General features: G+C 34.8%; 1 protein-coding gene across 1 annotated transcript; it reads left to right on the top strand.

Annotated features, from left to right (window-relative positions):
* The first annotated feature begins 610 nt into the window (after positions 1 to 610).
* TWF1 (twinfilin actin binding protein 1) lies at positions 611 to 13,540 on the top strand. Its single transcript, XM_046637578.1, has 9 exons — positions 611 to 764; positions 2,423 to 2,500; positions 4,635 to 4,813; positions 5,950 to 6,045; positions 7,254 to 7,358; positions 9,029 to 9,154; positions 9,418 to 9,568; positions 9,747 to 9,868; positions 11,393 to 13,540. The coding sequence occupies exons 1-9, from the start codon at positions 638 to 640 to the stop codon at positions 11,561 to 11,563; spliced, it is 1,155 nt and encodes a 384-aa protein (XP_046493534.1). The 5' UTR covers positions 611 to 637; the 3' UTR covers positions 11,564 to 13,540.
* The last annotated feature ends 257 nt before the right edge of the window (positions 13,541 to 13,797 follow it).

Consider the following 13,797-nt stretch of genomic DNA (forward strand, 5'->3'; position numbering starts at 1 on the left):
CGCTTTTTGCTCTGGCGATGTCGCATTTGAGTAACCCATGCTCCCTTTTCGTTTAGGCCAACTAGAATGGGGCCTTAATCCATCTCCGTGCACCAATGTCTCAGTGTTTGGCTTGCTGGACATCAGGCACGCGAATTTGAGATTAAGAGGTTCAGTATCAAGCTTAATTTAAAAGCTTGGGAAAATTTGATGGGAGCCGCCTATATATGAACTCTCGTTTTTAAAAATAGGACAGGGAGTGACACTTTACGTTAAACTACATAGATTGCAGGAAGAGTTAAGCAAGAAGGATATTGCGCACATCCTTTTTAAGCTGAAAATGTATTTCGTAAAATGGTCATTTCCATTTTTGAGCATCCTTTCGCTGAGCCAGCAAATGACGGCGTCGCAGGGTCGCCGGCGGGCAGACACCGAGGGCAGAGGCATTCTGCTGGCTCTGTGGCGTTTCACTACGGTGGAGCGGGAAGACCGGCGACCAGGGCTGCTGGCGGGACCCCCGCCAAGAGCCGGAGGCGAGGCCGGAGGCGTGTAGGTGCAGCCGGCGGCGTGCAGGGCGCAGGGGCAGCGCCGGCGCACCGCGGTCGCACGTGGACGCCCTGGCCCTGAGTGGGGCGGGGCGGCCCCGGGTCGCAGGCTGATGACGCGCCGGGGCCGGCAAGGGAGCCGCCACTTCCTGGAGCCGCCGGCCGGGGCCGCTCGCCGCACTCAGCGCCGGAGCCGGGAGCCCGCGGCCGCCGCCATGTCCCACCAGACCGGCATCCAAGGTAACGGCGCCCGGCGCGGCCCGTGGGGAAGGGGCTCCCGGAAGGCCCAGCCGGGCCGGGCCGGCTGCGGGTCGGGCAGGGCCGGAGTCGGGCCGGGAGCGCGGGGAGGCGGTCTCGCGGGGCGAGCCGGGCCTTGGCGCCTTTCCGCGCTCCCGTGTCCCGGGTGCTCCCGGCCCGCGTCCCTCCCAGCCCGGCCCGGCCGCCGCCACGTTGCAGACGGACCCGAAATTCGCAGGAGCGAAGGAACTCGGTTTGCGAGGCGGCGGTGGTGAAGGGGGCGTGCCTTCCCCAGTCCCCGACCTGAGCCCGACTTTGCCCATTTTCAGCCCGTAGGGAGGACCTGGAGCCGTAGAGGCGACTGGGGCTCCTTTTGCTGTCGAGAGACAGGCAAAGTTTCCTTTTCACGGTCCAAAGGAGACTGTTAGAGGATTTTGATTATAAAAACAAAGTTGATAGGATTAAAAAAAAATTCTAGCAAGGGTACTTCCCAAACTCTTCCGCATTTCCTTCCAAAATGGGAAGATGAACTGTGTTCTGAGAAATCCTGAGTATGGGGAGTTTTGATCTTTTTCTTAGGGACTCCCCAGGGAACTGAAAAGTCTGATCTGCGTGGCTGCATTTAATCACCCCAAGCTGCCAGTTTAATGTGCAGTTATATCTGACCTCCATTATTTCCCGGTTTGAAAATGAACAGTCTGGAAGTGCTCACCTCATCAGAATCAAATAGTATATCCCGGGGTTACTCGTGATCACTTAACGAGTTCTAATGTAAACCCAAGCTCTTCCTGTTCGTAGACAACGAATCTTTTCCCCAGATGAGCACTTAATTGTGTTTTGTTCTTAAGGGTCCTTGACAGCACCCCACACCGCCCCCTGCACACACAAACAGAAGCCAAGTAGTCTCAAATCTATAAGCATTGTTTTATTTGTCCGCGTTGGTTTTGGTATTTAAATATGTTAAGTACTGACTTTCAAGCTTGAGCCTTATAGCAGGCACTACTTAAATAGTGGTTCTTGCTGTCAGTATGCAACCCAAGAACGAAATTTGAAGCTTTAATCGGAACACAAGTTTGAGTTATTAAATGTATATTTGCTCAGTGAACTTACTCCGGCTTTTCGAGAAATACAAATTGGAAAAATATAACCAGAAGTATAAGATTGCATGCATTTTATTGACTTTTTCTTTAATTAGGATAGGATATCTATTTATTGTTGTTTTTAATGAGAAAATGTAGAAAATGATTTAATGAAGCTGTCTTTGTTTACCATAAGCTTGAAATCGGACTAGAAGAGAATGAAAGCAGATTTTCAGAGTTTTTCAAACAAGCAGTAAAGGTGTTTTTCAGAATTGTAATTTGTTCATTATTGGGTTTGAATAACTTTATTCACTCCCGTGTTACTTCTGCTATGGAATTATCTTGCTAAAACAGGTTAGAATTAGTATTAATATAGTTTTAAAATATATTATTATTTGTATTTCTTAGCTGCATACAACGTTATACCTTTAAGTTTTATAATTTAAGTTACTGATAAGAGGATGCTACATACTCAAGATTTTTTTCTCTGTTACAGGTCATTTTTTCCTCATTTAAGTAGCATTAGAAAGTATTAATACATAAGTATAAAAAATAGGTTTTTTTTTTAATCTCTTTCCACAGCAAGTGAAGATGTTAAAGATATTTTTGCCAGAGCAAGAAATGGAAAATACAGACTTCTGAAAATATCTATTGAAAATGGTTAGTTAAACATATTAAAATATTGTTTGTCCTTGGATTATTGGGTGTTATATTTTTAATCTTCTAAGTTGTTGTCAGTGATTTGAACTATTAAGTAATGTGAAGCAAGTTCAAAGCTTGCCTTTAGGTAACTTGGCTCCTATACATTTTGAGCGTGTCGCGTGGGCCCTTGCTTGCCTTCTGAATTCTGTAGCTAACAAGGAAACAGAAAGATGCTGTTTTTCATGTGACATCTTCCTCTTTCATTTTTTTGTGGCTCAGTTTCTGCACCACAATCCATTTCTAATGTCAGTGCTTCCATCTCTGGAATGGAAATCAGTAAACAGGTGATTATCCAAAAAAATAGTTACTTGTGAATTGTTCTTCAGTAAAGTTAGTTTTGAAGTTGAAACAAAGGATTTCAACTCTCCCATTTTCTCCACTCGATTGCAAATCTATGCTGCAGAAATGATTCCCCTTTCTTGTTTTAGGAAAGTTCTGAGAATGTAACAAACTAAATTGATCCTTTCAAAATAATTCTGTAAGCAAGGAAACTGGTTAGGTGGCAGAGTCTTTTCATTTGGGCAGATCTGAATTTGAACAATTAGTATTATAACTACTTGATCACAAATGAATGTTAAAATATTCCATTGGCCTAATTTTTTAAATACCTTGAAATACTTGGCTTTGCAAAGATTACTTGTTCTTTTGTAAACTGGAAGTAAATCTAACTTGCTTTCCATTTTCTACTGATATAATTAAGAATACCAGAATAGTTAGAAAAATATGCAGTTGTTCTACCTATATTACCACACTTTAACAGGAATAAACATATATCGTAAAACAGCATATTTTAGAAATATTGAGCTAAAATTTTAAATGCCATCACTTCCCGACTAGTTAAGAAACTAAATGAAAAGTTAGTTTATCTAATTAGCATCTCTACAGAAGGAAAATGACACCAGTCCTTAAATCATTATTTTCTGGTTTTAGTTTATTTTTGTTTTGAGAAAATTTTTTAAATAAGGATATTGGAAAGAGTAAATAATATAACAAGTATGTCCATCTCCCCTTAAATTAATAACTGCTAACATTTTATCACATCTGCTTCAAGTCTTTTTTTAAATTTAATGTTTTTGTGATATAAGAGCATCCCCTTTAAACAATTTCACTTCCGAACCTCCTTCGCCTGAGGAAGTTATGTTAGTTTTTATATTTGTGCAATCTATTTTTTGTATGTATCCCTAAGTAGCATATAGTGTTGTTTTGAGTTTTTAAGTACACGTAAACTGATATCTTATTCGGCATCTTTCCTTTTTCTGTAAACATTATTTTTGTAATTAGTTTTGATAGAGAACTCACTGTCTTTTAAAATATGAATAGAATTTTATCATATGACTATGCCACATAGTATATGCCGTTCTCTTATTAATGAAAATTTAGACTATTTTCAGTTTCCCCTGTTACTGTATAGTGCTGCAGTGAACACCTTTGTGTGTGTCTGTGTGTGTGTGTGTGTGTGTGTGTGTATATATATGTATATATGCAGGAGACTTTATGCAGAGTACTTCACAATTTTACTTGACTGCCAAATAGCGCCTCAAAGTACCTGGACCAGTTTATGCTTCTGGGCAAATTTTAAAATTTGTGGCCTTATGGTCAAATAGGAAGTAAACCTGGTTTTATTTAATATTTCTTACTATACAATTCAATGTTAATTTCAGAAATTCTACCTTTGAGTAGTAGTACGGTTATTTAAATATATTTTGTTGATAATTTATAGGATGAACATTTTGGAAAACAGAATATAATCACCCATTCTTCAGCCATCCATTTCAACTGTGATCATGTTTATATGTTCCTTTCTCCTGTTTTTATGTATGTAACATTTTAACCATGCTAGTCATAAAATCTTTGTATCTATTTTTAATACTGCTTTATATCATAATTATTTTCTATGTTGCAACTTTTTGCTTTCAACCTTTTGTGTGAATGATGGTAATTAGGAAATAACTGTATATTAATTTTTTCTTCTATTCTTTATTACTCTACCATTAGGAAATAACTGTATATTAATTTTTTCTTCTATTCTTTATTACTCTACCATTTGATATTTCAACCCTTTCATGTATCTTTTAAAACTTGTTCTTCGTAGAGGAACTTGTGATTGGATCATGTAGTCAGCCTTCAGATTCCTGGGATGAGGATTATGATTCCTTTGTTTTACCCCTGCTGGAGGACAAACAACCGTGCTATATATTATTCAGGTTAGATTCTCAGAATGCCCAGGGATATGAATGGATATTCATTGCGTGGTCTCCAGATCATTCTCATGTAAGTCATTTTTTTGTAACTTGTTTAACATTAAATGCTAGAAAATTTCTTCTGAAATATTCCTAGACCAAGAGAATGTTTAGAAGCAATAGTTACTTCTCATAGAAGGGAATAATTATGGGGAAAAAACTCTTGGATTGATAATTTGTAATCAGAAGTAATGTGCTTAGATTCAGAAGTCTTGCTCTTGAAATCAGTAGAGTTATTACTGATTTTTTAATTTAAAAGTTTGTGGCAATTATAAATGACTCTATGGACCTCTGAAGAATAAAGCTAATGACTTTGAGAGTAGTAATTGTAATAATTCTGATGACTAATTGAACATCGTATTAAGTATTAATAGCTACCATTCAAATGATGGGCATATACACAAACAAGTTAGGAAAGTTAGTAGACTGACTAAATAAAACAAACGACAAAATTAATATATGGATACTGGCCAATATTTTAAAGGTTAATCCTCTTGTTTCTTATTAAAGTTATCTAGATATCATTCTCAAAAGTCATCCCTCTTTAATTCCCTATATCCTGTCTGAAAGAAATACTGATTTGACCATGTAGGATTATGAAGTGATTTCTATTGGTTGGCAGTTATCTTTAGTAGTTTTCTGTAGGTGCTAGTAGACTCTTTAATAGCAATATATAATTCCTTCGTCTTTCTGTCCTTCATAGAGTGGTATATGCCATCAGTGTGCCGTGAATATTTGATACTTAAACACCGTAATTAGTAATATCTGATGTACATTTGATTTAAGTAAAATTTCAGTATCGAGGTTACTTCATTTCAGTGATGTTTCCTCTTCATATTATAAAGTAGTATTTTATGTAGTTTTTTAATTCTTGAACTCATTTTATAATTTGAAAAATGAGTAAGTTTTTTAATTTAGATTTTTTTCACTTTTTGAAAAAATATGACTTATAAATTGAAATTACCTTAATAGCTATTGATATTTTAGATGCTCCTGTTATTATGGTTATTTGTATACACATATTTTAGCATTTTACAATGACTTCAGCTTGATCACAGTTTATTGTATTGTTAATGTGCTTGAAGATTTTAATACTTTCAGAAAATGCTATCTTTTAGAATGATAGTTTTCATCTATAAAAATGAGTAAACTTTCACAACTTATTAGGTTCGTCAAAAAATGTTGTATGCAGCAACAAGAGCAACTCTGAAAAAGGAGTTTGGAGGTGGCCACATTAAAGATGAACTATTTGGAACAGTAAAGGTACCAAACTTAACACTTTTATGTGGATTCTATATGTTGCAGTTAAAATGATTGAAGAAGTCCTAGGTAATGGGGAATTGATGTGAATTCAGATTGGCGAATCTGTAAACATAAGAATAAGAGAGAAAATATTGTTGTATTTTGTGTGATATACAAGTTAACTAAAACATTATACTTATCCTTTTAAAATATGTTTGAATCTCCTTGATTAGACCTCAAAAACTAGAATACAGACTTCAAAAACTAAGATATACCTTGGAGATGATGTAGTTCAACCCCTCATCTAGTTCAACCTTTGCATTTTAAGGATGGGGAAACAGGCTCAGAAAAATGACAGACTACTTGAAAGAGAGAGTAGGTTTTAGATGTTTTGGACACAGATATCCATGTTGTGGAAGCAGTGACTGTATTACTTAAACCAGAAGATAGAGGCAGCAGTTTATTGATAAGTAATTGGGATAATTCGTTGATTAATTAATAAATTTAGTTAAATTATGATTAAGAATTTACTTTGTTATAAAATTTATATGGTAAATACATGTATTTGTACATAAACACACAAATTAAGATCAAAATACAGTTTTTGACCAGGTGTTGTTTAGCGCTTTGATTCTGTTTCAGAAGGTAATACAAGCTAGTGCATGGAGCACAGGCCTAGCTGGAGTGCCTTGCTTCTTCCCCTTTCATTGTGAGCTGGCCTGGTGTCTCAGTCTTCCAAACCACAAAATGTGGATGAAATTTTTTTTCTGGAATTTTTTTTCTTTTAAATAAGAACAATAATCATTTTCTATGAATAATTATAGAGAAATTATGTGAATTATAATACAGAGTTCGTAATCTGAATATGTTGATTATTGAATAATTATAAGGCAGGCTTCCCCAGAATGTTAATTATAATTGTCCTACAGACTGAAGCATGACCAGGTTCATCATGTAGCTGGCATCACGACTACCGCACTCATACAAAAGATTTAGTAATTATAAAACTTGAGGAAATGAAGAGTAGATACTCCCCTTAAAAATTTCTGAAACCTATAGAATAGAGGATTTAAAAAAAAATGAGACGAAATAGTAACATTCTTGCTACTATTTATTTTCAGTTGATATTTTCTTTTCTGTTAAATAAATAATTTTGTTTCCCTAAAGTAACCTCACTGAGGTTTTACTTCTAAAAAATAACTCATAATAGTCCATTTCTGTGCTTATAGGAAGATGTGTCATTACATGGATATAAAAAATATTTGCTGTCACAGTCTTCTCCTGCCCCATTGACTGCAGCTGAGGAAGAATTACGACAGATTAAAATTAATGAGGTAAAATTACAACTTTGAAACTCTTGCAAGATTTTAAGTGTTTGAAAATATATTTTTAATTAATAGGTATAGAGGTAACTAGAGAATAAATAGTTAGGTGGCTTATATTTACTCTGTTTAATTTAGAGACGACACTATGTGCTCAATGTCTTTTCAGGAAAAAAAGTTAAAAAGGAATATTAAACTTCATGTCAATTTCATAAATGGCTTTCTCCTGTCTTTATAATATATGTGACAGAATAGTAAATCTTCCTGTTGGAAGTAAAACTCTGTTTCTAACTTTGTACTTTGAATACTAAATAAATGGGGAAGGTATGTGTTACCCATTTAGTGCACAGAATATTGTGTCTAATGAGGTTGCCTGAAGCAGGTTTGTTTTATTATTTCAGAGAATAGTGATGACTAAACATAATGAAATAGAGGTGCTATAGGATGTTTAGGCTTTCTAGAAGCTCTATAAGTTGACTTCTGTGAACACTACATGGATGAGTATGTGCATTTATATATGGGAGATGTTTAGCATATTAGAGTCAGTAAATTTCATCCATATTATAGTTTATCATATTTTTAATGTGTTTACTGCAGCCATTCTAGTTACAAGTTAGAATAGCTACTATATTTCTACTGGGATTTTATAGAAAACAAGTAGCAGAAACCACTATTCATTAGTCTGAGAAACAGACTAATAGTTATCAGTCTGGAAAGTGATTGAATATTAATTAATATTAACCTGATAGCAAGGATCTATCTTTATATTATTTTAACTCAAGTTATTTGAGTAGAGATTTTTATGTGATTTTTTTTTTTTTACGAATTTGATAGTTTGTTTTATTCCTTGCAATCAGAACCCAGAGGATCATATTGGGGTATGCATTTGCATATGTTCTATGATGTTTTCATTATTCCAATATCATTTATGCTGTAGAATCTCCATTCATTTTTTTAAAAGTAAAATTTCTATTTGACTTTCTGTTGCAACACTGCAAATGAGACCCTATACTAGCTGTCATTTATCGAGTATAAAAGTCTTAAATGTTCATTGAAAGCTTTCTTGAAGTACTCTTCTCTTCCTCTAGTACATGCACACCCATGTTGTTAGTAATGAAAACTCTAAGTCTGGAACTTCTGCAGTAGTATAATTTGTTGAGCTGTGTTGTGTCTTTGTATACTGTTTGTATTTCTTTCAGTTCAGTGCATGATGTTTATGTTGCATTTTATGTCTAACAGAACAAGTAAAGTTCTATACATATTGTATAGATATTACACTGTTCATAAATTTTATTAAGTAAATTTAGTTTTGTGATTAAAGGTGTAACCTGAAAACACTTGAAAGAGCTTATGTAGCTTGGTGCAGTTGTGCCAAACCAAACAAACAGACAAAATCCCCAAAGCCCCACTAATGCTGCACATTCACTCAGATGTTCACTCCCAGCATTTTCATAAAGATGTGTCACGCACTCTGCATGTTGACAAAGTGCTAGCAGAACGTGAGCAAATGTGAAAAATTATTTGCTTTTTAAGTTCGTACTGTTTTAAGTTTTAATTTTAATTGTTAAAATGGGCAAAGGTGGAATGACACTCATTTTATAGAGGTTGAGTTTTCTTATCTTTGCCATCTGACGCTGCTAAATGCTAAAACTTGATCAGCGAATTAAATCTGTTATACTTAGGTACAAACTGACGTGAGTGTGGACACCAAGCATCAAACACTACAAGGAGTAGCATTTCCTATTTCTCGAGAAGCTTTTCAGGCTTTGGAGAAATTGAAACACAGACAGCTCAACTATGTGCAATTGGTAAGAGACGCCATCATTATTCTGAAACAGCTGTTCTTTTTAGTAGCTTATGGCTTGTATAATGTTTATTTTTAAAGAATTTTAAATTTTTAAATTTTCTTTATTATTTTTTATTCTTTTTTTTTTAAACTTCAAAAACAGTATATATTCATTGTGAAAAAGTCAATCCTCTATAAATTTCCACTTATCTCTTAGTTTTTTGTTATAAATTTTAAATTTCTGGGTATCTGTTTTAATTAGTGTATTTTGTTTCTTATTGACAGGAAATAGATATAAAAAATGAAATTATAATTTTGGCCAATACAGCAAATACGGAACTAAAAGATTTGCCAAAGAGAATTCCCAAGGATTCAGCACGTTACCATTTCTTTCTGTATAAACATAACCATGAAGGAGACTATTTGGAGTCCATAGGTATGTGGTACATTATTTTTAACATGTTACTTTCACTTTGCTTATTGCTATTTCAGCATTATATTCTTTATTCTATATTCATTACTTCTTGCCTGGAGGGCTTAATTATAGTTTTATGAGGCTTGTATTTGCTTTAATTGAAATGCTAATTGTATTTATTATTATTTTAACTTAACAGTTTTTATTTATTCAATGCCTGGATACACATGCAGTATAAGAGAACGGATGCTGTATTCTAGCTGCAAGAGCCCTCTGCTAGAAATTGTAGAAAGACAACTACAAATGGATGTCATTAGAAAGGTAATTACCTACCTATTTATTTATCTAATTTATTTTATCTAATTTATCTTATTAATGTATTTATCTGATACCTACCTATTTATTTTGAATTTTTCATTTTGCTAGATTTCTGTTGTCTTTTCCATGTAGTTCATGCTATATTGCGAGTTATAAATGAAAAGTTTTTTTTCCTTGTTCTCATAAATCCTTAGGATCTCTTCTACTCTAAGTGCCTGGGGATGACTTATCTTGAACGTAGTCTCCCTATGGATCTGTATTTTTTAATATGTAGCCACAAGCTACATGTGGCTCTTTAAATTTAAATATAAATTAAAATTAAATAAAATTTAAAATTCATTTCCTTAATCACATTAGTCACATTTCAAGTGCTCATTAGCCACATGTAGCTAGTGGCTGCTGTTGGACAGTGCAGAATTTAGGGAACATTTCCATGCTGCAGAAAGTTCTGTTGGACAGTGCTGCTAGAGCTACATGCTTATGATTGTCTCAAGACTATTAAAAAGGAACTATAATCTCCATTTATAACCGAATCATGGAGTGGTTGAGAATCGTGTCAGCTGTTGGAAAAGGGGAAACAGGTATAAACATGTGAATTTGGGGAGCTAAGTTACCACTTTTCTTAAATTTATTTTACATGCATATGAGGCCTGGAGAAGGATATGGTTTTTCTTGAGCCCTCCGACTCTTAAAACACAGATCCTGGGGCCAGCTTCATGGCCAAGTGGTTGATTTTGCGTGCTCCGCTTCAGCAGCCCAGGGTTTCGCTGGTTTGAATCCTGGATGCGGACATGGCACCGCTCATCGGGCCGTGCTGAGACGGCATCCCACATGCTACAACTGGACCCACAACTAAAAATACACAACCGCGTACTGGGGGGCTTTGGGGAGAAAAAGGAAAAATAAAATCTTTAAAAAAAAACAAACAACACAGGTCCTTACAAACTTCCAGTGTTTTAGGTACTGTGAACCCTTCAAACTTTTTAAGTTCTTAAGTATCACCTTCTATAGCAGGGGCTGGCTGATGTTTTCTACAAGAGGACTAGATAGTAAATATTTTAGGGTTTGCCAGGCCACATATAGTCTTTGTCACATATTCTTTGTTTTATTATCTTGTTTGATTTTTACGACCCTCCCCGAGTGATTTCAAGTGACCCAAGTATTGAAGGGGTCATGGGTAATGTTTCTTGTCTATATATAATGTACCAAAGCAGAACAACCTGAGAATATAGTAGTGGCGTCTACTTTTAAACATTAGTTAAGTTGGAGAAGAAAGAGGGAACCAAATGGAAAGTGATTATAGCTGATTATATACTCAAGCATCTCATTTGGCTCTCTCCTCCTCCTCAGAAAAGATGAAAGTGAAACTATATGCATATGGTCCTTGATTCCCTCTTGCTGGAGTGGGTATTAGGTATTTATTTGTGAGCATTCACGTGTGAAAACTGGCTTGTTGCTTGTAAATTAGCTTTTGAATGCTGTGCTTTTTCATATTGCATCACACTTCACTAATTTCATCTCTCACAGATCGAGATAGACAATGGGGACGAGTTGACTGCAGACTTCCTTTATGAAGAAGTCCATCCCAAGCAGCATGCACATAAGCAAAGTTTTGCAAAACCAAAAGGTCCTGCAGGGAAAAGAGGAATTCGAAGACTAATTAGGGGTCCAGCTGAAACTGAAGCCACTACTGATTAAAATCATTATATTAAGTATGACAATACTAGTTTTTTAAAAGTCAGCTTTTAGTACAGGAGAACTGAAATCATTCCATGTTGATATATAGTTGGGAAAAAATTATACTTTTTGAAAATAGCACTTTTCACTTCTGTGTGTTTTTAAAACTAATGTTATAGAAAACTCATGATTTCTATTTTTGAGTTAAAGCTAGAAAAGGGTTCAACATAATGATGTTTAATTTTGTCACACTGTTTTCATAGAAGTGTGATGATTCCACACTTTCACATAATTCTTAAAATTTTATATAGTTGGGCCAATTCCAGAAAGTGTAGTGTCTCAAAGTAAGATACACTTCTTATTACTTTTTAGTGAGACATCAAATGTTTTTCTTTAAGGAAGAGAGAAAGACCTTAACTGAAAATGTTCATACTACTTAACGAATATGGTGAGGACCAGGTTAGATTATTTTCTAAGCTGACAACTTTGTGCCTAGGAAAAGGTGGAAAGTTGCTTACTCTGAGGAGCAGTGCTAACTCTCAGGCTGTGGGATCATATACTTTTAGAGACAGTGCTTTATTGCAGCAGTCTTTTCTATTTGACTTTTTGGTTTTTTTAAATGGCATTAAAATTTCAGAAGATCAGTTCACTCTGAAACCTTAAGGGTACCAGGTATTTCTATGCTGCAGGATTTCTGATGATGTTGAAAGACATGTTTAAACAGCTTTAGTAAATTCTCTTTATAGTGCTTTAAAATACTTCCATTTCAAAAGTAAGTCATTTCATTATAAGTAATGTGAGGCCAAGTATTTATGTTCAGATTGAATATTAAATTAATATTTAATTCAAAAGCAAACAAAACGAAAGTCAACAGTGTTGAAAAAGTTTTAAATACCAAGATTGATTTCCCTCCAAAACCATATATTTATAGGCAAATTGTGTTCTTTATCACTTTGACCAAATATTCAGATTTAATGAAATTGTTTTGAAGTCCTAGTAGTTATCAGCCTAATACAGTTAAACACTTAAGAATCTTGTTTCAATTTATATTTGATTTCAAAACTCATTTAACTGTTTTCTAAGGCTTTGCATTTTCACTTACAACCTACAGAGATTTTGAGCCTCATTTTTCTTTGATACTTGAAAATAGAGGGAGCTAGAACACTTCATCATGTTCAATCTGTTCAACCTGCTGCAAGAGCCATAACTTTGAGGAGTTTTCTTAATGAACTGTAGGGATCTATGATTTAGAATTTCTTGATCTAAACTTTATGCTGCATAAAACAAATATGAGAAATGCACATTTCATAGTATGAAATATGAAACACTCATTTTTGTACCTTATTATCTAAGGTAATATATGCACCTTTCAGAAATTCAATGTGTGTTCAAGTGAAAATTTTAGAATAATTATGAGTTGACAGATTTTTTCCCTAGAATTGAGAGTATTTGTGTGGTTTTGTTTACAAATAATCAGACTATAATATTTAAACATGCAAAATAATCAACACTAATGTTGCACTTGTTTACTAAAGATACACTTTAGTTTCCATGGGTACACGTGTAAACACAACGAATACTGCGTTGAGAATCCTGGAGCTGTGTTGCAGACCATGGCTGAAGCTGTTATTCTCAGTCAGCAAGAATGTTAACTTGCCATGAAGGTATAAAATAATTTAGCAGTGAATGTTTTTCTGTACCATCCATGTGCAATTATACTCTAAATTCTACACTACATGAAAGTAAATGGACATTCCAGAATGTAGATGTGATTATATAGTCTTAAACTAATTATTAAATCAGTGATTGCTGAAAATCAGTGATGGATTTGTTATAGAGTATAACTCATCGTTTACAGTATGTTTTAGGTGGCATCATCATAATAGAAGGTGAATAAAGTATTCCCAATAAATTTATATAGCAGTGAAGAATTACATGCCTTCTGTGGACATTTTATAAGTGCATTTTATATCACAATAAAATTTTTTTCTCTTTAAATTGTGTACTAGTTGGTTTTCTAGTATAACTTTTTTTTTAATGTTTGGATAATTCTGCATAATACAATACCTGGTGATAGGTTAGAAATCTCCTCATCTATTCATTTGTTAATCTGTCTGAATCAAAAAGGATTTTAAATAACTTGAGACCTAGGTAAGTTGTGTCATTATAGTGCCTAATTTAGATGAGAACTTTCCCCCTGCTGCAGGAATAATGAAAATGCTGTGAGTTACACAGTTTCTACTGAGACAGCAGCA

Source organism: Equus quagga, chromosome 1 (assembly GCF_021613505.1).
Source record: "Equus quagga isolate Etosha38 chromosome 1, UCLA_HA_Equagga_1.0, whole genome shotgun sequence".
Lineage (NCBI taxonomy): Eukaryota > Metazoa > Chordata > Mammalia > Perissodactyla > Equidae > Equus > Equus quagga.

Bases quoted from the DNA above. Each gene is read 5' to 3' on its own strand.
- TWF1 (XM_046637578.1), top strand. From the start codon at position 638: ATGACGCGCCGGGGCCGGCAAGGGAGCCGCCACTTCCTGGAGCCGCCG. The intron at 2,501-4,634 runs GTTAGTTAAACA...TGTTCTTCGTAG, and splicing joins GAAAATATCTATTGAAAATG to AGGAACTTGTGATTGGATCA. The intron at 4,814-5,949 runs GTAAGTCATTTT...ACAACTTATTAG, and splicing joins GGTCTCCAGATCATTCTCAT to GTTCGTCAAAAAATGTTGTA.